Source organism: Carlito syrichta, unplaced genomic scaffold, assembly GCF_000164805.1.
Source record: "Carlito syrichta isolate Samal-C Ts95f unplaced genomic scaffold, Tarsius_syrichta-2.0.1 Scaffold288891, whole genome shotgun sequence".
Taxonomy (NCBI): Eukaryota; Metazoa; Chordata; class Mammalia; order Primates; family Tarsiidae; genus Carlito; species Carlito syrichta.
In genome coordinates this window covers 434,197-461,058 of record NW_007232987.1, presented here as the reverse complement: position 1 = coordinate 461,058, position 26,862 = coordinate 434,197, and the positions used below count along the sequence as shown (strand labels likewise).

At 35.9% G+C, this 26,862-nt stretch overlaps 1 protein-coding gene across 3 annotated transcripts in view; it reads left to right on the top strand.

Annotated features, from left to right (window-relative positions):
* Window positions 1-26,862, top strand: part of KPNA4 (karyopherin subunit alpha 4) — a 57,013-nt gene that overhangs the window by 651 nt on the left and 29,500 nt on the right. The window contains exons 2-7 of one of the 3 annotated variants that reach the window (XM_021710406.1): window positions 137-401; window positions 9,068-9,322; window positions 24,998-25,042; window positions 25,926-26,015; window positions 26,126-26,155; window positions 26,250-26,302. In XM_021710406.1, the coding sequence (XP_021566081.1) occupies window positions 25,001-25,042; window positions 25,926-26,015; window positions 26,126-26,155; window positions 26,250-26,302 (215 nt within the window). In that variant the 5' untranslated portion in view covers window positions 137-401; window positions 9,068-9,322; window positions 24,998-25,000. Of the gene's footprint in view, window positions 1-136; window positions 402-8,934; window positions 9,323-24,997; window positions 25,043-25,925; window positions 26,016-26,125; window positions 26,156-26,249; window positions 26,303-26,862 lie in introns of those variants that run through there. The other 2 variants (XM_021710407.1, XM_008053949.2) reach the window with 2 other exon arrangements.

Here is a 26,862-nt window from a genome sequence, read left to right as displayed (position 1 = left end):
GAGGGCGAGCGAGCGGCGAGCGAGCGGGGCTCGGAAGTTCCTCGGCGAGGCCCGAGGCGGCTCCACTTAAAGGCGTTTTTTCTGGTCTTCCCGACTCCCGCTTTACCCCTGCCTCCCCCCGATGTCCAAACTACAGGAGTCAACTTCTCCGTTGAAAAAAACACCCCCGGCGTGAGAGGCCATCCTGGTGATGCTAACAGTGCCTTCCAGCGGCCTGTGTTTCACTCTGGATATAGCTGATTCAAGATGTGGCTCACGGTGTGCCCTCTTCCAGGCCAAGGATACCCCTTATTTCAGCTTGTCCACAAATCTCTTTACCCCCTCCTGAGAGGAGACCACCAGCTGCATTCTTACATATAAAGTCCAAAGGGTTATACAAAGCTGTCATCCTCTAGTCTACAGTATCCTTTCCCTCCACCTGCTGGTGGTGGTAGTGGGGGATGGGGTGGGCTAGGGAATGGCACCATCACGTTTTATTATTTAAAAAGGAAAAAAAAAAACTTCATTGTCTTAGATACAGCTGCTTCCGAGGTTCTCAGTCTACAGAAGGTGTGTGTGTGCGCGCACACCCCCCACTGAGATTTCTGATAGACTTCTTTCCTTCAGCTTTAAGAATTTAGGTAAATAGGTGTCTTTTTTTTTTTTCCTACTTCATTCTGCATCGTAATCAAGAGTTTAGCTCTTAACAGAAAGTGGTCAAGTAGTGTTTTTTTAATGTTGTCCCTCTGTACATTTTTATAATGAAATCTTAAAATTATCATGGCCTGTTTCTGAACTTGAGCATTTGCTTAAGATATTTTGGGAGCTTTTCACAAAGCTATTCAATTTCTAAGATAGTTTGTGTTGTTTCAGTGGGTTCCATAGTTTGAGGGACTATTAAGTGTACGGAGATGTGGCTGTAAATTCTGTGATTGTTTTAAGGTTGACATGAGAGATTATTCTTGTGATCCCTTAAAATTTAACTTATTTATTGAGATAATTCTTGGACTAGAAAAAAGTCAGCTTTTTAAATGTACAGTTTATGATTTTTATTAAGTTTATCCAATTTTGCAACAATGTGATGAAATTTTTTTTTCTAATATGGATATTTACTTAGAATGAGAATGAATCACAAATTATGAAACTTAAAAACTAGTAAATACCACAAAGTGACAAAATCCAAAAACATAGCTATTAGATGCTTGACAAATCCTTGTAATCCTTTTTTGCCTTTACATTTTTGGCTTCGTTTTTCCAACACCTTCAGTGAGATGTAATTCACATGTCATACAATTCACCCATGTTTTTGTGTATTCACATAGTTTGCACTCATCACCACAGTCAATCTGAGAACATGTTCAGCACCCCAAAAAGAAACTGGTACTCATTAACAGTCACTCTCCATTTCCCAACCACCGTAACCCCAGACAACTACTTTCTACCTGTTTAGATTTACCTATTCTGGACATTTCATACAAATGGAATTACACATTTTGTGATATTTTGCAACTGGTTTCTTTCTCAGGTAGTATAATATTTTCAAGGTTTATTCATGTTGTAACAAGAATGTAACAGTGCTTATTCCTTATGGCTGGATGATAGTCCAGCATATGCGTGTACTACATTTTGTTTATCCATACATCGGTTAATGGACATTTACATTGTTTCCGCTTTCTAGCTGTAATATATAATACGTCCTGAACATTCATGTACCCATTTATTTGTGGACGTATGCTTTTATTTCCCTTGGTTATGTACCTAGGAATTGAATTGCTGGGTCATATGAAAACTTTATGTTTAACCTTTCGTGGAATTACCAGACTATTTTCTGAAGTTATCCTTGTTTTTTAAATTGATGTTTCACCTTACTGCATATCTCTTACCACTCTAGTCAAAATCAGATTAAGTGCTTAGTCTGTATTAGAAGAATATTATGGTATGTGACTTTTTTAAAAGTAGCTGTAAATAGATATTAGGCAGATTGTTTTGAGAAGTTCATGGTGCCTTATGGACATCCTCTGGCAACTTTGATATCCCCCTGTATGTACATTAGGAATAGGAATGTTTTTACTTTTCTACCTAAATGATATGACTCTAATGGAAAGTCATAGTTTCTTTTCACTGTGCCTTACTCAAAGCCACATATATTTGTAATGAAATAGAACATCTTTTATTATCCTTAGAGAGTGCTGTAGTTGTCTTATTTTGTGTGTTTGTTAACTACATATATGCCTCAAAACACATCCATTTTATCCCCCTCCATAGTGGTTGCTAACATTGTGTTACATACATAATGTCTGTAGACTACAAAAAATTCTAAGAAAATAATTTTTTGGTGGGTTTCATGATGACATCTGTTTCATTGGGAGGTTTTTGGAAAGAAATATGGACCAGTGCTGTTGGATGAATTTAACTTAATTCAGTATATCCAGAATACCATTACAACATCTAATTCATGTTTAAAATAATACGATATTTTGGATTATTCCTTTCATGCACCTTTTTAAAACCCAGTTTGTATTTTACAATTGTCTCCATTTGGACAAGCTGCTTTTCAAGTACTTTTCAAGCCATATGTGGCTAGTGACCACCCTACTAGACAGCAAATATATAGAGAATAGCATATAGAATGAGGTAATTGAAGCATTTTTTTTGGTTTGACCCATTTGTTTTTCTAGAAATGATGAAGAGTACAAAGTCCTAGAGTTTAGTTTAATCTGATCTCTAACTTTGTGTGTGACCTTGGGGAAAATCACTTAGTCTTGTGGTTCTTTCATCTGTAAAACTAGAGGTACTTGACATCTGCTTCATGAGTGTTGTGAAGATTAATAGGTTAATGTTAGGAAGATGCCTGGCAATTCTCTGAGCATTTTATCACCTTCAGCCTTTCTGTTTAGGAGGAGGGAGGGGATTTAATAGGATTCAGTGCAATTGATTGTCTTACTCCCTCATTTGCAGTTGGATGTATAACTTAAGTTGCATTGAACAATTAATAGGGAAAGTTTTTAACACAGAGACATAATTACTCATTGAAAGGCAATTTGGGCACAAGTAATCAATCATCCTTCTAAAGTTGTAATTTCTAAGTGTTAGAGTTGAAACTGATTTCAATGTGAAATAGATTTCAATCTGATATTCATTCTTACCTTTTTGGCTCCTCCAAAAAAATGTGGTCATGCTAACATTCTTGAATGACAAAAGCATCAAAGAGGGCATATGTGAGTGTATCCATTTTAAGTAATTTTCAGGAACTGTCAGGTAGTAGCCACCAAGGTTTGGCATTTTTTGAGAATAGTAACCATAGAGAAGAGATATATAGTGCAACACAGGAAGTGACCAAGTAGTAGTCAAACTTCTTGAGTAGTGGTCAAACTTTATTTGAAGTACTGACCAAACTTGAAATAAAAAATTTGTCAGTATAAAGCAAATTAAGCTAATCTAAGTTATGTTTTTTGTTTTTTTTTTTTAAATAGAGGGGAATTTTCTTGTAGATGTTCCAAAAAACTTACGTAATTTTTATGGAAGTTTTGAAAGTGTCCAGGTTCAAGTAGAGAAGTTAGCAAAATGATCAGATCATATAAAAACAAAACTTTTAAGAAAACAGCTTACCTTAAGTATAAAAGAATAGTAAAAAAAAAATCTATGTAATTAGAAACTTGTGATTGTTTACATATCTTAAAATATGAAGTCAGTTTGAATTTTATTTTTTAAAAAGGGTAATCTGTTGGCAAGAGTTGAATAAATTGATCAGCTGTTTTGTTGTTTTGAAATATCCTTGGTGATTTATTGAAGTGTACAGAGTGAAAAGCATTGTTAAGCCATTAAGTCTTGATAACTTTTAGAGACTGACCTCTCTCATCACAAATCTTGGAACATATTTACTATACTTAAAATAACTACTGTCTAATTTTTCATATAATAGTCCAAGCATGTGACAATATGAAATATCAGTACAAAAAAGGTTAGGAATTAAATGATTATTTTTATGATTTCTGCTAGCTTTCCTGGTTTATAAGACAACCAGTTTCAGAATTGCTTCACTGATAATTTTCTTGGAGATATCAAAATATTTTTGTTTTTCATAGTCACTAGTATGTCAGATGAATGTGGAAGATTGAGAAGAATTGCAGGAGTGACAGGTTTAAAAGAATGAAACTACTTTAGAGAAAATGCATAGATAGTTTTAAAATATTGATCTCTGATAGTTGTGGGTCCTTAAAGTATTTTTAAATGTTTTCTGGAGCATCATTCATCTATTTGAGGCCTATAATGATAAAATGAGAACATGTCATCAAATTTAATCTTGATTGCTGATTTGGGTACTCATTTAGTTTTGAAACAGAGGAGAGGAGTATGATTGAAGGGAACTTTTTGGCACCTACTGTATACGCTTTTAACTGTATTATCATTTCTCTCATCTTTTAAATAGGAAATATTGAGTTCATTGTAAGGAAGAAGAAACTCTTGTTTTTTTGACTTATAGGATAATATTCAAGGGAACAATTTTAACTCAGGTGTGTCAAAGTAAAGTCTATACTTCTTGTGCTATACCATATTATATCCCTTTGACTTCTCTCAGCTTTAATGCAGGTCTCAAATTTGATTTAAAAGTTTCATGTAAAAGCATCTCACATAGTCTACAAGGGTAAAATAGGTATTCAGTAAGTATTTTCTTTTTATCCCAGAAAGGTTTTTGAAAATTGTATACCATTTGTGGACTTTAAGCACTGCAGAATACAATCCATTGTCTGTGCTTTCCGTTTAGGTTTGGTGAAAGGCAAAGGTTGGGGAAGACTCCCTTTTTCTGTGGTTAATATGAGAATAACTTTTATAGTGACACCTACAAAATAAAGGCAATATTATACACTCTAATAATGGCTTTGGTTTCCATGTTTTAAAAGGTTTGGGGCCGAAGACCTGTTTACACTGTTAGAAGTTAAGGACCCTGGCCAGGTACGGTGGCTTATGCCCATAATCCCAGCACTTTGGGAGGCCGAGTTGAGAGGATAGCCTGAGCCCCTGGGTTCGAGACCAGCCTGGGCAATTTGGGGAGCCCTCTTCTCTACAATAAATCAAAAAATTAGCCTGGCATGGTGGTGCGTGCCTGTAGTTCCTGCTACTTGAAAGGCTGAGGCGGAAGGATCACCTGAGCCCAGCAGGTCAAGGCTGTGGTGGCCATGAGCGTGCCACTGCACTCCAGTCTGGGCGACAGAGTGAGATACCTATTCAAAAAAAAAAAAAAAGTTAAGGGCCCTTATAGAGGTTTTTTTTGTGTCAATACTTTTTTTTAATAGAACTATTTTCCTGTCAATACTTACTATTTTCTAAATTAAAAATAATTTTAAAAATATTTTTCATATAGAATTAAAAGTATTTTATATAAATATAAAATTTTTAATAAAAAGTAGTTTATTTTTCAAAAGCAAAAATATTTAGTGAGAAGAGTGGCCATGTTTAACGTTTTTTCACGTCTCTTTAATGTTTGACTTAAGACAGCTGAATTCTAATATCTACTTCTGAATTCACTCTTTGTGATGTACTGTTTTGGTCAAAGTATATGACACACAGGCTGTTGAAAACTGGAAATGTGCTTTCATGGCCTTTTCAGGATAATTATGGAGATTATTCTTTGATACTGCATCATAACTTCATAAATGATGGTTCTTTTACTTTAAAGATTTGGGGTGCAATTCAGGATTAGGTGTACAAGTGGACTTCATGCAGGTAAAGTTTGGGCCTCCCTTTTACCCCCACTTTGCCTGGTTTGAGATCAGGTAAATGATGGTTTAGTAACGATTAGTTGCAGTGTAGAACCTGAAGACACATCAGTGAACTTTTCTTACACTGCTACATTAAAATCTATTGGTCTGTCTTGCACTTTGAATGTATCTTTCATCTATCTTTTATCCATGCCTGATTCTATAACATGTATTGGGTCATTTGGAAAACATTATGTTGCTGAGTTATGCAGATCTTCCAAATGCTGACACATTTTATTATACAATGAAAAAAGTTCATTGTTAACACATAGTTCAGAAAAATCTCAAGTATTGGGAATCTGTCAGGCTCTCAGTGGTGGATACAAGTTTTCTGAAATTCTAATTTTCACTTGAAGCTCAAATTTTATCATTAGTAAATTGTTTTCCTTGAAGTCTTAGACTCACTTTGCTCATTTTTGTGAAAACATCTGCCAGGCACTAAGTCTGAATAACCATAATTTGTCCGTCAGTTGTTCTTTCAAGTAAAAATGGTGTTCCATGAAAAAAAGTGACTAGTTCAATTTGCAACTCAAGTGTACAAGTACTTTTTCCTTGAGAACAGTCATCCTACTGTAGAAGTTGGTGTGCTACACAAGTGGTTTATATGTGATTCTTGTTTTGTCACACAACTAGAAAAGGCCAATATTTAATTAAAGTAATCATTTTTTACTGTTTTGTCACAGACCTTAAGTGAGCTGGCACTTTTTTTTTTTAACTGTGAAATACAATTACTACTGTTACAGCTTGATGCAGTTACCTTAATTCATGCTAAAGTGCCAACAGTCTTACCCTTACAATTAAAAAAAAAAAAAGTATTAGTAGTATTACTAGGAAAAAATAGTTTTGGCCTTGTGGACTCTGTAAAGATCTCACGGAGGAGCCTATGGACCACTTTGAGAACCGCTGTCTTAGTGTATTATAATTGCTTCTATTACAGATGACTTTTAATTGATACAGGCTCTTTAAAAGGCTTTATAGTATAGGGGTTAAAAAAAAAACAAACATGTATTTTGGAGTCGCTTAGATCTGAGTTTGACCTCTTATTCCTTCATTTGATAATTATGGAAGTTAACCTAATCTCTCTAAGCCATTGAAATGCTTAACAGTACCTAGCATAAAGCACATGCAGAAATAAAGGGAAGCTTTTACTACTTCTACCAACTTCATCATACATTACATCCAAGTAAACCCCTGTGTTCCATGTCAAAAAAAACTTTGCTTGCAATTCCTTTTCTACCGCTGTGTATCATAATCCACATAACATCAAACTAGTTGGGAAAAGCTTCCTATTTCTCCTGCATACTTCAACCAAATTGTCACAAAATCACTAGTTTCTGACTCCATTTCTCTAGTCCTACGTTGTAAGTTAGTAAATGCTTTATATGTAGATTTTGTAACTGTTTTCCCTCAAGATTGTAAATATAACCAGAAAACCACTCTAATTCACACTATTTTGTGTCCATAATGAAAATGATTTAAGGACATAGACATTTGCTGGTAATGCAAGATTAGCTTGATTATTAAAAAGGTGAAACTTTTTTCTGTTACTATTTATTCACTGTTAGAACAAAATTTGATCATCTGTCATTTTTACTTAAAATTTAATTTACAGGAAGCTTAATGTAAATTATGTTTTAAATAATGTATTTTGGCAAACCTGGAATTTAATTTTTAAGTTTAATTCCTGTTATTACATTTTTATTAACAAAGATCATGTGGTGTTACTAATTTAGTGATGGACATACTGTCTAATATTAGGAGTAAATCATATTCTGTCTTAGTGTCCTGCTTGTTGGTGAAAACTTTAGTTGCCCAGTGTCTACTCTACTCTTAATACTTGTTTTTATTTTATGGTATGTCTTTGTAGTTCCTCAAAGTAGTTATTATATAAATTTATTTAGTTTTGTAGCTGTGTCCTGAAAGATCCACATTAAGCGGTCTCTGGTTATATTAAAATGGTCCTATCCTGTTGCTACCTGTCCTGCTTCTTCACGCTGGTCCTCTTTAGCCACTCAGCTGTTTCTGGTCCTGAAAAATAGGCAAAATAATAGTCTTAAAGTTTTAAAATAATTGTTACATCACCCCTGGTTCTTTGGATATGAAACCCAAATGTTTTCTGACTCTCTTTAGAATACTGGCTTTAAGGATACTACCGTAAGTACTTTTCAGTAGTATTTATACTGGAAGTTATATCTGAAAGCTTTAGGATGAAGGAGCTGATTTTTATGTAGTTCTGTTTTAGGGAACAGAAACCCAACTCAAATTAATTTAAGTTTAATGGGGGAATCTAGCTCTCAACCAGGTAAGCCCAGGGCAGCAGCTGGTATTAATTATGGTAAGAGGGCTAGTGAAATTCTAGGGAGGGTTCTGATTGGCTAGGCTTGGACTGCAGTCTTAATACCTGAACTAATCATTGTGGGCAAGGGAATATGTTTCCGTGATTGGTCAGAGCAAGATCATGTGCCACATATTTAGTTGTGTGTATTATAGATGAGTAAGGGGTGTTGGCACCTCCTCTTAAGCCACAGGTTTGCCACAAGAATGAGGGGGTCTGTTACAGTCAGAAAAAAAGGAAGAAAAAGTCTGTTGCGGACGATACAGTACTTCCATCCAGTATATAGATGGTTGGTTCCTTATTTCACCTTTGAATAGTATGTGGAGCTGTTAATTGTATTAATATAATATATTACAGTATATCTGCAGAATTGGTTTCCTTATCAGCTTACACCAAAGTGGTTGTTCATATTTTTCCTCTTAATGTCTTAAATAATTTTTCCCATTTCCCTTGTGTTCTCCAGCTTTAAAACAATGACAGTACAGGTTGAGCATGCCAAATTTGAAAGTCCAAAATGTTTCAAAGTCCAAAACTTTTTGAGCTCTGGCATGATACTCAAAGGAAATGCTCATTGGTTTATATCAAATTTTGGATTAGGGATGTTCAATCGGTAGATACAATGCAAATATTCTAAAATCTGAAAAAAAAAATCCCAAATCTGAAACACTTCTGATCTTAAGCATTTCAACTGAGGAATACTCAACCTGTATTATCTTTAAGTGCTGGAAGCCTTAATTAGGACTAATAAAGCAAGTGAAAAATATGATCAACATTATTGGTCACTAGGGAAACGCTGATCAAAACCATAATGAAATACCACTTCCTCCCCACTAGGATGGTAATATATAAAAAGATAGAGAATAGCAAGTGTTGGTGAGGATGTGGGAAAAGTGGAACCCTTATACATGGCTGATGGGAATGTAAACTGGTACAGCTGTTTTGATATGGAGCTTGGCAATTTTTCATAAAGTTAAACACTTGACATGTGACCTAGCAGTTCTACTCCTAAAAATAAACTCGGGAAAATTGAAGACATATGTCTGCACAAAAACTTGTACACGAACTGTCATAGCAGCATTATCCATAATAGGAAACAACCCAAATGTTCGATAATTGGTGAATGGATAAACAAAGTATGGTATATCCATGCAATGGAGTACTATTCTGCAAATAAAAAGAAATGAAGTATAATAGTGCCACCTTATCTGCGGTTTCTGGTTCCTATGGTCAACTGTGGTTGGAAAAATAGGTGAGTACTATACAAGAAGATATTTTGAGAGAGAGAGAGAGACCACATTCACATGACTTCTATTACAGTCTATTGTTGTAATTGTTCTATTTTGTTATTGTTGTTAATCTCTTACTGTGCCTAATTTATAAATTAAGCTGTATTCTAAGCCTTTATGTATGCATGGGAAAAAACAGTATATACGAGGGGGACTCCAAAAAACCAGGAATTAATTAAAAATTGTGTATTTATTCTCACATATTTAAACTTCAGGCACCTTCAAAGTACTCTTTGTTTGATGCAGTACACCTATAAAGACACTTTTCCCACAGTTTTTGAGCTTGTCCATTTTGATGCCTTTTAGTGTTTCTGCCATTTTTTTATTTTGCCTCTTCCACATTGGCAGAAGTTTCCCTTTGAGGACTTTTTTTCATCCAGGGAAACCAAAAAAAAAAGTCACTCTGGAGGAGACTGGGTGAATAGAGAATAAGTGAGACACAGAGGTCATGCTGTGTGGACAGGTGCACTGGGTAAATCCACCCATCATAAAATGGGTAGACATGTCGAAAGAATCTCCAAAAAAATTCACTGCAGCCTGACATAGCCTCTCACAACAATGCTAGTAATAGGCTGATGGGTTCCTAGGATATCTACCTAGTGGGGAAGCCTGTACTACAAGGGCACAACCTCCAAAAATTAATTCTGTTGTTTTTTGGGGGGCGGTCCCCCTCGTATAGAGTTGAATACTCTGCAGTTTCAGACCTTGGAATGTATGCCCTGCAGATATGGGTGACTGCTATACTAATGCACGCAACAGTATGGATGAATCTTGAAAGCATTGCTGTCTGAAAGAAGCTAGTCACAAAAGAACACATATTCTGTAATTCCATTTAGTTGTGAAAGGATATTGTAAAAAAACAGTTTTTTCTACACTATTCTAACATAGTCACCTAACCCCTAGCAACATATTAGCATACTGAAGTCACACTTATCACTCCATAGAGTTCAGGGATTTTAGGAAGCTGTATGTCCAGAGATAGACTGAAGACCAAATAAACATTTCACAGCATCACAGTATAAAAAAGTGTTCAGGATTGGCAATCTACAGAGAAAGTAAATCAGTGATTGCTAGGGGTTGAGAGAAAGGGGCAATGGAGGATGATAGCTAATGGATATGGAGCTGTTTCTTGTGATAAAAATCATCTGGAGTTACATATTGGCAGTCAATGCACAACTTTGTGAATGCACTAAACTATTAAATTGTATATGTTAAGTAGTAAACTGTTGGGTATGTGAGTTATATCTCAATAAAGCTGTTACATTAAAAACAACAAAGAAAGTTTCATTAAAAGATAGGAGTGGGAGTTGGTGACAACTTTTCATTACCTGGGGATTACTGTTGAACTCTAAGCAGTTCTTGTTTTACTGACTTCCTTTTCTACTCTCCCCTGTATTGAATTCATTTGTTCAGCAAAAAAATACAAACTCACACATATATAATATGTATTTTGAGTCAGGGTCTCAACTGCGTCTTCCAGGCTGGACTGCAGTGGCACGATCTTGGTTCACATCAGCCTCGGACCTCCTGAGCTCAGGTGATCCTTCTGCCTTTGCCTCCCGAGTAACTGGAACTATAGGTTTGCCACCACACCTGGCTAATTTTTTTATTTTTATTTTTGTAGAGACTGAGTCTCAGTATGTCCCTAAGATGGTCTCAGACTCCTGAGCTCAAGTCATCCTCCCGCCTTGATCTCCCAAAGTGCTGGGATTACAGGCATGAGCCACTGTGTTCAAGAAACAGCAAATATTTATTCAGTACCTGTGTTAGAGGTTCTGTTTTAAGCAGTAAGAATGGAGCAATGAATAATGCAGGCTGAGTTTGTCTCATGAAGTTTCCATTCTAGCTGTTTAAGAACTCTCAGATCCTTTGCTTTAAGCTGACTTGTAGAGCTATGCAACCACTATAAGCTAGGGTTGTGGTAGATTCCTTATCTTTCTTTTCTGAACTCAAAATTCAGTGAATAATATGCCTTCAGTTTAAAAGGAAAGAAAATTCTAAATGTTTTGTGTCTGATAACTCTTCCCTTAAGATTTGTGGGAAAACTTGGTTTTTAGAATGGGAAGATCTAGAATTGCATCTCATTAGCTATTTGCCACTAGGAAAGTTTAATAATACTTTTTCAGCCTCAATTTCTGCATCTGTAAGATGAAAATCCCACTGTAGTGGGTACTTATTCTGCATTATACTTTTAAGAATGCAAAGAACACACCCTTATTCAGACTATGTCAGTAGGGTGGAATGTTAGGAAAGTTAAGGGACGAGTTCTCACATTATCCCAGATGCTTCAGGTAGGATTGTCTTAGTGGTAGGAATTCATGGATCTTCAAAGTACTGCACTGCCAGCTGCTAAGTTTTATTTTTCCCTAGCCACTGACTGTCTTCACCTTTATGTAGTCTGTGTTAAATTACTGAGAGAGAAAATCTGTCTGAGCTAATATGCCCTGCCCAAGTTGAAGCAGATTGTTTTTGCTGTGGGCCTGCTTATGGATGGGCTTTCCTGAGTCAGGTGCTTTCCTCTTAACTCTCACTAGGGGTCTGCTGTGGAGTGGGGAATGTAGGGGTATCACATAAGGAGCATCCTTTGATAACTTCTTGAGGAGCGTCCCCAAAAAGAGCAGTCTTTTATGCAAGGTTATGATCATTCCATTAGTTTATGTCACTTACGTGGTTACTTTTCTGTTAACTTTCAGGGCAGGTCATTATTGTCTCATCAAGTGGCTGCCTTGTTTCTGCTAACTGCCCCTCTCCAATTCATAAATAACTAGCATAGTTCTTTTAAAAAAATAAAGTAAATTAAATCACACTCTTCTGCCTTAGGAGCTTCCCACCACAATTTAGCTTTCACACTCCTTAATGAGACCTCCAAGGCCTTGCCACATTTGGTCCCTGTTTCCCTTACCTGTCTCCCTTTAGTTACATTCATTCATCGTCTTGTAATTCTTCTAACTCTAATACATTATTGACTGTCAGAATGCCTTTTCTACTCCTTTTGGCCCTGTACCCTTCCCTTCACCTGCATTGTTATTTCTCATCCTTTCAGTCTCAGTTTTAGTGTCATTTATACACAGAGGCCATCACTGCACAAGCTCATTGAAAGTTAAACCCATGTGTTGTTTTCCTTAAGAGCACTGATGATAATTTGTGTATTTACTCAATGTTAGTTTCTCCCATCAGACTGTATGCTCCCTAAAGATTATGGACCTTCTCTATTTTGTACACCACAATAATCTTAATTCTTATCACAGAGCTTGGCATATAGTCAGCACTTAAAGTATTTGAGGGAGTTAAATGAAATTTTTTTAAAAAGAGAACAAGAATATACTCTGGTTAGATCTAGTGAATAAGTCAGAATTTTTTTTAAGGTTATTTTACTTATTTTTATTTGTATAAATTTTGAGAATACAAGTGTAGTTTTGTTACATGGACAGATTGCGTGAGGGTGAGGTCACTTTTTTTTTAGTTGGAGTCTTACCCGTCACCCAGGCTGGAGTGCAGTGGCTCTTGGCCACCCAGCATTGACCTACTGGACTCAAGCAATCTTTCTGTCCCAGCCTTCCAAGTAGCCGGAACTACAGGCACGTGCTACCATGCCTGGCTAATTTTTTGATTTATTGTAGAGATGAGGTCTCACCAAGTCATCCAGGCTGTTCTCAAGGCTGTGGGCTCAGGAAATCCCCTCACCTTGGCCTACCAGTTACAGACTTGAACCACCGCGCCTGACCTGAAGTGAGAATTTTGACCTCAAGTTTATTTTTGCCTTTTGATTGTTAGAAGCAGTGCATTGTAATTGTTAAAAATTTTTAGAAAAAAATAATCTCCATATTTTCACCACTGTTAATCTTTCAAAATAATGTTTCTTTTTTTCTTGTGTACATTTTTTTCAAACATATTTGAATTTGGGTTCCCATGAGAGCAACTAATTAGAATACAACAAAATTTCTCAACCTTGGCATTATTGGCGTTTTAGGCCAGATAATTTGTTGGGAGTGGGAGGGCCCAACCCTTGCACTATAGGATGTTTAGCAGCATCTGTGGCATCTACCTTGGGCCTCCACCCACCCCATTCCCCATTCTGACAACCAGAATAGTCTTCAAAAATTGCCAAACGTTCCCTGAGTGGCAGAATCACCTCCAGTTGACAGCCACTAGAATGCGGTTGCTTCAGTAGACTTCACAGAACATCACTGCTGTTTTCACTTTTCAACTCAGAAACCCTCGGTGGTGTCCTATTGTCTCTTAGGAGGCATTCAGAATTTCTTAATTAGCTAGGCATTTCAGACTCTCAGTTCGATTTGGTAAACGTTTGAGTGTTCACTGTATAAATGTTAGTGAAAACATAAATACAAAGTTACTTGACCAAATTAATTCTGATCTTTTTAGTTTATAACTCCCCCATCCATATAGCTTCATCTGTGACTCTCCTTCCACTTCAGGCAGGTGAGTCCACCTCACATTTAACATTCAGTTCTGCTTTTCCGTCTTTATTTTTGTGGAGTCCTTCCTGGAAACACCTTCTAGTCTTCCTGTTACCTTGCCATTTCTTATTTATACTTCCAGTTTGAATCATGCCTCCACGCCTCTGTTAAGTTTGCACTAATCATACCAATTAATATGGATCGTTTCTTTATTGACCTCTTAGAGTAATTATTTATGTACTCATATCTTGGTATTTTTTCATGCAAAACAATGTTTGACTTGTCATGTGTTTTTGTAGTGAAAAGAGTATTGCAGAAGGATATGTATGCTTGTACACCAAATTGGATGAAATGGATAAATTCCTAAAACATATGACCTATCACGACTGAATTGTGAAGAATTAAAAGTCTAAACAGACCTGTAACTAGTAACGAGATTGAATCAGTAATTCTAAAATCTCCCAACAAAGAGAAGTCCTGGGCCAGATGGCTTCACTGGTGAATTCTACCAAGTGTTTAAAGAAGAGTTGACAACAATCCTCCTCAAACTCGTCCAAAAAACTGAAGAGTTCTAAACTCATACTATGAGGCCATACCCTGATACCAAGACCAGAAAAAGACACTGTAGGAAGACTACAGGCCAGTATCCCTGATGAATATGGATGCTGAGATTACCAACAAAACAGTACACTGAACTCAGAAAGCTCATTAAAAGACTTGTATGTCATGATGAAGTGGAATTTATCCCTGGGGTGCAAGGATAGTCCAACATAAGAAAATCAATCAGTGTGATATGGCACATTAACAGAATGAAGGACAGAAAACCACTTAATCATATCAGTTGATACAGAAAAATAATTTGACAAAATTTCATTGCCCTTTCATGATACAAACACTCAAACTAGGAATAGAAGGAAATGACTTTCAACATAATACAGGCCATATATGAAAAATACACATTTATCAGCATATTCAGTGATGAAAAACTGAATGCTTTTACTTTAAGATCAGAAACAAGGCAAGAATGCCCACTCTTGTCATTTCAGCATATTATTAGAAGTCCTTGCTAGACTAATTAGGCAAGAAAAATAAGACATTGAAATTGATAAGAAAAACAAGAAATTACCTCTGTTTATAGATGACACCATCTTAGAAAACCCTAAAGAGTTCACACCAGCAAAAAAAAAAAAAAACTTTAATGAACAAATTCAGCAAAGTTGCAGGATACAAAATCAACACACAAAAATCAGTTGTGTTTCTATATAATAACAATGAACAATCTGAAAAGGAAATTAAGAAAATATCTTTTACAATAGCATTAAAAAAATACCTAGGAATAAACTTAACCAAAGATGTGAGAGACTTGTACGCTGAAACTACAAATTATTGCTGAAAGAATTAAAAAGAAGACACAAACGGAAAGACATCCAGTGTTCCTGGAAAACTCAATTCTGTTAAAATGTCCATACTACCCAAAGCATAGTCTCTATCGAAATTACGACATTTGCAGAAGTAGTAAAACACCCCTAAAATGTACAGGGTACTGCAAAAGGGCCCTGAATAACCAAAACAGTCTTGAGAAAAAAAGGACAAGGCTGGAGGTCTCATACTTCCTGACTGCAAAACATTTTACAAAGCAAATATAATCAGATCAGTATGATACTGGCATGAAGACAGATATACAGACCAGTGGAACAGAATAGAGAACCCAGAAATAAACCTCTGCATATATAGTCAAATGATCTTTGAGAAAGTCTTGAGTGATATTCTAAGCTTATTAAATCTCCAGGGATGGGAATAAATGGTATCAGAAACAGACTAGAATTCGTAGAGATGGAGGGAGAAATATTGGAATCTTTGTGAAAAAGATTAACCATTAAATGATTTTATAAAGTAAATGTATATTTAGTAATGTAGTGGTGCTCAATCTTCATCTTATTCGACCTAACACCTATGTTTGACATACTTAATTATACTTCCTTGAAAAATAATTTTTTACCTGGTTCCAGATTTGCACAGATTCCTGGTTGCTTTCTATCTCACTGCCTGTTCTTCCTGAAGAAGTCATCTACCGATTTTGTAGTGCGTCGGGTATGCTCACTTCATAGGTAATCTGGCTTTAAATACCATTTGTACTGCGACAACTTTCTAAATTAGTATTTTATGTCCCAATGTCTTTCTTGAACTCCAGATTCAAGTGACTACTTGACATCTCACTTTGATGCTCTACAGACATCTTAAACTTAGCATACTCAAAAGTGATATTAGCCCCAAAACCCACTAACCATTCATCTGCCCCATATTAGTAAATAACAGTATCATCCTTCAGTTGCTTGGACCAGAAATCTTGAAGTCATCATAATCTCCTCTTTCTCACAGTTCTGTCCGGTCCATTACCAAGTTTTGTATGTTTATCCTTCAGAATATATCCAGACTTCAGTTATGTTTCGCGATTCCCACTGCTAATAGTTGTTCCAAACTATTATCTTGCCCTTGAATTACTGCAGTTATGGTATATTCCCAACACAGCAGCTGGAGTGATTTTATTTTAAGTCATAACATATGTCCTTTGCTCAAAACCCACCAGTGGCTTCCTATCTCAAAATGACTGCCGCAATCTTTACAGTGGCCATCTATCTCCTACTCTTTGTTCATTGCTTGCCAGCTGCCCTAGACTCCTTACGTTTTCTTTCTTAGGAGGGGCTTGTTTTACATTTCTACTTTGAATACTTTCTGCCAATTATCTCATGACTTGATCACCTTCTTAAGGTCTTTACTGAGCATGATGGCTTTTGCCTGTAATCCTACCAATGTTTGAGGCTGATATAGGAGGGTCTCTTGAACCCAGGAGTTCGAGACTTGTCTGGGCAACATAGCAAGATCCTCCCTGCCCGCCCCCAGTCTCTAAATAATAGCTAAAATAGATTAATAAATACATTGTAAAAATTTGCATTAAGGAATATATATATATATATATATATATATATATATATGGCAACCCCCCAGGGTCCCTTCCCACTATGGGAGCTTTTCTGTCCTCTCAATAAATCCTGCTTTCTTTAAAAAAAAAAAAAATATATATATATATATATCTACCTTCCTAGCTTTACGTTATTCTCTCTAATACTTATCACTAGCATACTATATGTTTTAATTTTATTGTCTCCCTGTACTAAAATGGAAGTGCCATGAGGGCAGGGATTTTTGTCATTTTGTTCCCTCTTAACTCTTTAACATTGAGCTTGTGGCATATAATAGGTGGTCAGTAAACCTTTGTTACACGAATAAATGGCTTCTGTGTATGGGACACATCTGTTTATAGTTGGAGTCTCACTCTGTTGCCCAGACTGGAGTGCAGTGGCCGTTTCCAGCCACCGCGGCCTCGGCCTGCTGGGCTCCGGTGATCCTTCTGCCTCAGCCTTCCGAGTAGCCGGAATTATAGGCATGTGCTACCATGCCCGGCTGATTTTTTGATTTATTGCAGAGATGAGGTCTCGCTGTCCAGGCGGGTCTCGAACCCGCGGGCTCAGGCAATCCGCTCACCTCAGCCTCCCAAAGGTGCGGGATTACAGGCTGAGCCACCGAGCCTGGCTAGTATTTTTTTTTTTGAGTTGGGATCCTGCTTTGTTACCCAGGCTAGAGTGCAGTGGTAACATCATGGCTCACCACAGCCTTAGCCTTCTGGGCTCAAGCAGTCCTTCCACCTCAGCCTCCTGAGTAGCTGGGGCTACAGACATGTGCCACCATGCCTGACTAATTTTTAAAAAAATTTTGGTAGAGATTAGGCTTCACTGTGTTGTCTAGGCTGGTCTCAAACTCCTGACCTCAAGCAGTCTTCCCAGCTTGGCCTCCCAGAATGCTAGGATTGCAAGCGTGAGCCACTGCACCCAGCTGCAAATAATCCCACGCCTTTGGGAGGCTGAGGTGAGTGTATTGCCTGAGCCTGCGGGTTCGAGACCCGCCTGGGCAGCGAGACCTCATCTCTACAATAAATCAAAAAATCAGCCGGGCATGGTAGCGCATGCCTGTAATTCTGGCTACTTGGAAGGCTGAGGCGAAAGGATCGCCGGAGCCCAGCAGGTCGAGGCTGTGGTGGCCAAGAGCAGCCACTGCACTCCAGTCTGGGCGACAGAGTGAGATTCCAACTCAAAAAAAAATTTGATAATTTGCCTTAGACGAAAATTTTTCTTTTGCTAAGACTGAATGAAGTCTTTGGATATAAGTTCACACACAAAAAAAAATTAAAGATTATTTTGAAAATAAGTACTGAGGGGAAAAAGAAGGAAAAGGAGCTTATTTAAAGAAGTATGTCACAGAAGCGACTGGGATGAAAAAGTAATGTGAATGTAGCATATAGAACATTGAACTGTGTCCAGGAACTTTATTTATTTATAATTTTTCCAAAAAAGACAACAGACTGGACTCGGTGGCTCAACCTGTAATCCCAGCATTTTGGGGATACCGAGGTGAGTGGATTGCTTGAGACTACAGGTCAAGAACAACTCGGGCAATTTGGCGAGACCTCGTCTTTACAATAAATCAAAAATTAGCTGGGCATGGTAGCATGCACCTGTAGTTCTGGCTGCTTGGAAGGTTGAGGCGGAAGGATTACTAGAACCTAGCAGGTCAACACTAAGCGTGCAACTCCAACTCAAAAAAAAAAAGAAGAAAACAAACTTCATTTTTATTTATCAGGTTCCGTAGGCAATATTATGAAACCCACATACAAAATGTATTAGGAAAAAATGAACTCTGGTATTCTTGAAGTCCCTGGGCCATAGTTTCTTTCTATGTAAAATGAACTAGTTAAAATGATTTCTGTTCTTTGTAGTTACAAAATTCTATAATTTGTTTAAATGTTTTCATAACTAAACCGTGAATTTGAATTTATGTTCTTATAACATAGAAGGAAAGCATGCCTCAGTCTCTCTAGCTTTTCATACTCATTTTAGTTGATATTGTTTTATAAATGGGGAAAAAAGTTATTTTCTTATCTGAGAATACACCAGAGTCTGGTTCCTTCAAGCAGTAATGTAAAAACTTGAGGTCTATCGAATCCTTAATTTGGTTGTATCTCATTTCATCTTTACTCTTCCTCAGTAATTTTTCCCAGTGTCTTTTCCCATCAGTGGCATTTTCTTCAACCAGACAATCAAACCTGGAAGTTTTATCTCTGTTAAGGACTCAAAAGTTTGAAGAGAAGTGATCATTCTTGCCAGCATTTGATCAATTCCTTTATAATTAATTCATTGTAGAGTACCTTTCCTTGTGCTCATTTAAAACCTAAATGTGTTTGTTTAGTATAATAAATTTCTTAAATGTATCTTGCTGCATTTTCTATTCCTCCAAGGTTATGTGTGTCTCACCAAACCTGTGGTAATTTCTAACCTTTTTTACACACACACACACACACACACACACACACACACACACACGAGTGGTTTGGTCATTATCTCTGCTACCAAAACTAGTACTGAAAGGCCAAGAATTTCCATGTCTTAAGTTTTAAAACAAAGTTTATTGGTGAGAAAAGAGAGAAGGAAGGTTCATGGCAGAATGACTGTGTTGAGCTATGACTTTATGATTCTTGGCATAGAAACTACATGTGTGGTAACCTGTACAAATGACAAATATTTTGTGACATTGGTTTTTGAAGTTGACACCGTTTTGGAAGCATAAAAGATCTTAGCAATCTGTTGAATTGTCTTTACAGATGGAGGAATTAATGCCCATAAAGGGTGGTAATTTAACTAAATGTCATTACTTAAAGGTGGGACTGACTGGTAGCCCACCTTTAAGTAATACTAGCAGCTGAGACTAGGTAACCTGTGCTAGTGAGCCATCTTGCACAAGGTAGCGGAATATAGAAAACTTTAGGAATTCAGATTTTCTCCTTCTTTGCCTTTATTTTTAACTTTTCCAAATAGATATGTATAATCCTTTTGTTTTTTAGAGAGTTGGGGTTGGTTTTTTTAAAGAGACAGTCTCACTGTGTTGGCCGGGCTAGTCTCGAACTTCTAGGCTCAAGCAGTCCTCCTGCTGGAGCCTCCCAAAGTGCTAGGAGTACAGGCATGAGCCACCACACCCAGCCCATGTATAACTGTTGAATTTAATACATTTCCCTGTTTGAATGTTGAGGAGACAGTAAAACTCTACCGTAATCCCACTCCTTGGAGTTAACAACTGTTAACAATTTCTTATATTTTGTGATTTTTTAAAATATTATGTACTAATAAATTTCAATGTTTATGATTTAGATATAGATCATTTTAAAGTATTGTATCCATAAACTGGAACTATTTAATATTGCTTCAGTAGCTTGCCTAGATTAAATCTGGCTTTCTGTTCTGAGTATTTCAAATTCTTTTTCATTTACACTCAGTGTCCATTAATCTTTTTAAGAGAGATAAGAACTTGATTCTGCTTGTGAAGACTGTTGTCCATCACTAGCGGAACTTTAGAACTTTTCTCTAATACTTTAATGCTGTCTCTGATAAATAAATCTATAGATTGAAGATTTGGACTAAACATTTCTTTTCTTTTTTTTGAGTTGGAGTCTCACTGTGTTGCCCAGGCTGGGGTGCAGTGTGACACACTCAGGGCCACCCCAGTGTCGACCTGCTGTGCTCCAGCGATCCTTCCGCCTCAGCCTTCCAAGTAGCCAGAACTACAGGCATGCACTACCATGCCCAACTAATTTTGTATTTATTGTAGAGACGAGGTGTCACCAAATTGCCCAGTCTGGTCTCAAACCCATGGGCTCAGGCGTTCCGCTCGCCTTGGCCTCCCAAAGTACTGGCCATCGAGCCCAGCCTAAACTTATTTCATAAATGAACCTTTATAAATGAAGGGTTAGAGTAGGGATTTTTATCCTTAGTAGATATTAATTATTGACAAACCTGAGTAAGCATTTAACGCCATTAGGCATTTTACATTTCCTTTTTATTGTCATGAACATAAAACTTGGAATTTATTTGCTAATTAAATATAGTTTGCCATCATCTGTACTATTTGTCAGTGACATTAATAAACACCGTGATGGCCACTGCAGGATAGATCAGTAGCAGAGAGGAATGGGAAAACATCCTTGGTTTAATAATGCTTTTAGCTTTTGGTTTCCCATGTGAATTGGGTTGAACAGCTGTTGGAGCTACCAAGTATTCTTGGGTTGTGATAATCATTTAGGTTGAAAATACCAGTTACTTTTCTCCAAAAAGTGTAGCTTAGCTTTTCATGATGTGATTGATTTGGCTCCTTGTCTACCTGTTCTTTTATTTCATCCAGCCTTTCTTCAGCAGATCCTGCACATGCCATCTTTTATAGTCTTTCTTTTTGTATATGCTATATTTTCTACCTGGAATGTCTTTCTCTAAAGAAATTTTCATTCAGTCTTGAAAATTGAGCTTAAGTGTTTATCTTTAGTAATTATACTTTTTATGAGAGCACCTTGTGTGCATGTTATAACATATATTAAATGAGTAAAATCAAGTAACTTGATAAGAATGGCATTTAGCACCCAATATTTGCCAAATGTTGGACCTAATTACCATTTTACTAAATTATATTTGCTGTGGTCTAAGATTGCTATCTCCTTAAAGGCATATATGCTGTATCTGATCTATCTTTGTATTTCTAGTGCTTTGCAAATAGCTGGCTAATAAATGTTCGAATGAGTAAATGAATGCTTTCCAGGAGACTCTGAATGGTAATATATTCATCTGTGTGGGAGGAAGGAAGGCATATGTGTGTGTGTATTCATGTAACTTTTTAAAAACCACTTTATTGAGATATAATTTACCTGTAATAAAATTTACCAATTTTAATCATACAATTCAACAACATTTAGTAAATTTTCAGAGTTGTGCAACCATTGTCACAGTCTGGTTTTAAAATGTCTTATTCTATTCTCTTATGCCTGGTAAGTTTTTTAAATTTTTACTTTCTTTTTGTAGTATTGTAGCTTAAGTATTAATCTTCCTGAGGCGTGAATGAAAGACTGATGGAATAAAATCAAAGGATATTTCTTATCTTTTGTATGATTAACTATAAAAGAATTTTAAACTTTTTCCCTAGTGAGATTGAGTCCCAAGTCCTAACTTTTTACTCAAGAAAATTTATAATATTTGGCCAAGTATGGTGGTTTATACCTGTAATCCTAGCACTTTGGGAGTCTGAGGCAGGAGGATCCTTTGAGCCCAGGAGTTTGATGCTTCAGTGATCTGTGCACTCCAACCTGAATGACAGTGAGACCCTGTCTCTAAAAGAATAAATAAACAGAAAAAATTTAAAGATTCAAACTTTTACAGTATATTATTATATCATCATTTCTTAAATTAACAATTTTTAGAGTTTTAAAGAAAAACTGTGCATTGGTGAAACTGACTTGAAAATTAACTGAAATCTAGTGACCACTAATTGGAAATTAAGTAGCCATTACTTGGAGAGAAAGTACTAGAGTCTATCCTCCATTAGAACTGAGAAAATGTTTAATCCCTAGCACAGTGATAGGCACATAGCAAATATTTGTTAAATACAAAAATGGCATTCTTTTAAGATAGAAGTAGCATTTTGTTTAAGATTCATTTGTTTTGGCAATTTTCTATCCTCTTTTACCTGTATTTATAATCTTGTAACTGCATGACAAATATAAAAGAATTGGATGATCTGCCTTAACTCCACCCTTACCTCCCCCATTTATAACCTTTGTCCTTTAGATAGTTCTTTGACCTATAAATAAACCTTTGACCAGTTTGGCAGCTTTTTGGAATTCTGACAGTACTGCTTACTGCATCAGTGGAAGTCATGTGAATTCACAACTATTATATTTGCAGGTAGTATACAAAGCCTGCTCTCTAAGGGCAGACTTAGAAAAAGAAGCCCTCTTATATACTTGTTTCACGAGATCTCAGGGAAATCAAAGTCCTTCATGATTAGATGGGGTTGTGGCTTAAAAATGTCTAAATATATAATACCATCTTTAAGGCAGGGTTGTGTGTGTGTGTGTGTGTGTGCGCGCGCGCGCGCGTGCGTGCAGTATAAACGGGTAAATAAGATGTGGGGAAATTTTTTTTGGAGTAAATAAAACATTTATGTAAATATGCAGTACAGTTATTTTAGTTTTAGATTTATTTAATAGTTTGATCTAATGAAAAGAAGTTGAAGTCCATTATACCTCAGTCCCGCTACTTTAGATAGAGTGGTTACTAATAAAAACTTTTCTTAGACTAGAAATACTTCTGTCCCTCAGAAATCTACCTTACTTAATTTACTAAACAATCTTTTAAATAATACATTTTACAGATAGTATTTTCTGTTTGTGAGAGAGAGTTTTTTGTTGGTTATTACTAGAGTTGCTTATTAATTTTGTGTTGTGATAACTATGCAAAGCCTTGTCTTGGTAATAGTAGTTTTACTATAGTGTGAACTGTAGGCTCTCAGATTGACTTGAACTCTTTTTTTTTTTTTTTTACTTCAGGTGTGTGGCTTAGTGGTTAAGTGGCTTTATCTGAGACTGAGTTCTAATCCTAGCCAGCTTCAGCTAGTAATTTAACTTCTCTAAGCCTCAGTTTCCTTATTTGTCAAAAGAAGTAAAGTTTTTTCTTTTTATATCATAAATCTATAATGATTAAATGAGTTAGTGGATGTTAAAACTCTTATTGTAGGGCTAATTATTTTTATTCATTTTGACATTTTTTAAAAATTTGAGTCTTCGTATTTAAAAAATCTCTGTATGAAAGCTCGAGATGCTCACCAAAACTTCTCTTAAGCAAAGATAGAATACGTTGGTCTGGTCAAAAACTGAGGTAAAGATTTCTGCACATACAAGATTAGCCAAGACGTTGTGAGAAGAAGTAATACTTAATTCTTATGTTATCCCTTGTATATAGAACTTAGATTCCAGTGGAGAGCAGTACAATAAGCAAATAAAATTATGTAGTCTATTAGAATATGCGAAGTGGTATGGAGAAAAGTTATGGAAGAGATAGGTGTTACCCAGATGGAGAATTGGTGGATAGTCAGGAAGGGAAGACCTCACCTCACAGTGCTCACCCTGTGGTTAGTGGGGGAAGAGCATTCCAGCTTGAGAAAATAGCAGTAGTGGAATAATCAGCTCATATATACGTTGCTCAGTGCCAGCAGCTGTTGAATAAGTATTTTACATACACTGAATTACTTAGCCCTTACAGTAGCCCCATGGGTAGGTGTTTTTACTATCCCCATTTTATAGATAAGGAGAAGGAAGTTCAGAGAGCTAGTATATGGCTTAAAAAAGAAAAATGGAACCCAGGCAGTTTGACTGAGTTCATCTTCCAAGGGGATGCTGTGGATAGGAGATTAGTGAAGACCTTGCAGCAAGAGAATTTCCAGTGTGTTAGAGAAATAGCCTGGTTAGTGTGAATACACTGGAATGAATGAAGCTAAGGTCTAGGAAGTGGTAACTGGGTAGTAGGGAAGATTTTGACTGGACTCAGGACATTGTAGAAACTGGGTTTTTCCTGCAAAGTGGAGAGAGCCTCTGGATGATGTTTATATGATCTGACTAGATGGTGGTTTACTGAGTTGTTGAACCCTTCCTCCTTTGGAGTCTGTGAGTGGAATTCAGGAGTGCCTGGGAACTGAGAGAGGAATTGACTGAAACAGTATTTCTTCACTTAGTAATGTGACAGTAGTATTAAAGTTGTCTGTGACTTTGACACCAGTAAAAAAAAAAAAAATCACATTATTGTTGTTGTAGATATTCTCAAATACTGTTTATGGTAGTTATTACTCTGAAACTGTTGTAATCATTTAGACCCACTATTATAGATCCCATTTAATGTGATAATAAAGAAGCATATATATTACAATTTGATTTTTTCATATTTGCGTATTTTTGATAACTATATCAATACAATTAGTCTCTTTGTAGTTTTATGTGTTTCTTTTGTGTATTTGAAAACACTTTCTGAGAAGTTGTTCATCAGTTTTGCCAGGCTATCAAAGGGGTCCATGACACACAAAAATTAAGACTTTCTGCAAAAATTTCTCTGGTCTCGTGACGAGAATAAACTGGGGAGGAAGGTGCGGGGCAAGAATCGGGGAGTTATAAAGTAGGAGAATCTCTTGCAGTTACGTAGTTGGGAGATAATGGTGAATTGGACCAGAGTAGTACTTTTCTCTGGGTGATGGAATTTGAGGTGATTTTTTAAAAATATTTTTCTTTAATTTTTTTTTTTGTAGACTATGAGAAGACAACGAAATGAAGTTGTGGTTGAATTAAGGAAGGTGAGTTTGATTAACATTGGGTACCACTAGGCATAATTCTAACAACATTATAGTATATATATATCAAATATATTTTTTGTGTAGAATGTGTAACTTGTTTAACCAAATGTATGTACTGAATATAGTTAAGCTTTTTAAAACTCAACTACATAGCATTTCTTCTTCTTTTGAAAAATGAGAGCTATTTACTAAATTTGACAGGCTTTGGAAGTTGGTAGAATACAACTTGTCCATTATCTAAAAACAGACATTAGCAACTTAACAGATGTTTTTTTCTTTTTGTTAATGAGTTATATAAAGTATAAGCCATAGAAATACAGTTATACTAAATACTTCTGCTGTTAATAGATAGTAGTAATGCCCTGAAAAGAACTTACAAATTTCATCAACTTTTTAAGTATTAAAGTAGGCTATATTTGAGAATACATTTATAAATTTGCCTCGGGTATTTTAAGTGAAATTCAAATGGCCCTTGACTTTTGTAAGGCATTGTTGATTTTGTCTTAATCTGTCCAACTTTTGCTTTGACTTTGCTTTTAGGTGATAAAGAGACGCTCCCAGATGATATATAAAATGGTTTAGTACTTTTGAATAAATGTGTATGTTTGGTTCTGGTTTAAACTGTGCTCTGTATTTTTTAATTGAACTTTTTTCGTTTGTTTTTACTTAGTTCACAGTTCATTAAAAATGTAATATTTGGGGTTTGGGACTCAGTTAGTCTTGTTTAAGTGTTTAGGTCACAATTTGGTGTAATTTTTTACATATGAATTTTACTTTTAAAGGTGATTCATATTTCATTTGGTAGGTACAGGACTACCTAAGCTTTGTATGTGAGAGTAGCTGTCTTTTTAAACTACTTCGTCTGATTTTTTTTTTTTTAAAGAATAAAAGAGATGAACATCTCTTAAAAAGAAGGAATGTACCGCATGAAGATATCTGTGAAGACTCTGATATAGATGGTGATTATAGAGTGGTAAGTCATTGTTATTCTGGTAATTTAAAACTACCAGTGAAAAATTTCACATTGATATAGAATTTTAAGGTGACTTTTTAACTTAGTTTTCTCTCTAACTTTTTTCCCAGCAAAATACCTCCCTAGAAGCTATTGTTCAAGTAAGTTGGGTTTTTTCCCCTCTCTTGTTTGTATTTCTTGGACTCAACAACTAATTATTGTGTATCTACATCATAATTTTTTTTTTTTTAATAGAATGCTTCAAGTGATAACCAAGGAATTCAATTAAGTGCAGTTCAAGCTGCTAGGTAAGTTAAATTTGGAGTACATGTTTAAATCTTATAATTTACTGGGATTGTATTTGGGGTTTTTTTTTTTTTACTTTGATTACAATGATAAACAGTCATAGACAAACTGAATTTATTTTTAAAATTGTTCTTTAATTAGAGTATTTTAAATGGTGGCAATTTTTTAAAGTCTTGTGAGTTTAAATACAATGAACTGTGTACTTCAAACTCAATTTTTTTTTTTTAGCTGCAGGTATGTACACTGAAGCTGTAATGTACATGATACATATGAATGCTAGGGAAAAGGCTGATTTCACAAATTAGTGCCATAGATTAATGGGAAAACATTATTTATAAAGCTTTATGTTTTACTATATGATACATTTAATTTCATAAAGTCATATTCTTCAGATCCTTACCAGGTAGCTAATTCTCCCAACCCTCATATTAAGTCAACAGTAAATCCAGGGTTTGAAGTTTACTGTATCAGTGTATAAAGAAGTAGACATTAAGATTTAGGGCTGCATTCATTCCCAGTGGTTTTCCAGGTAGGAAATACCACATTGTTCTGTACATTTCTA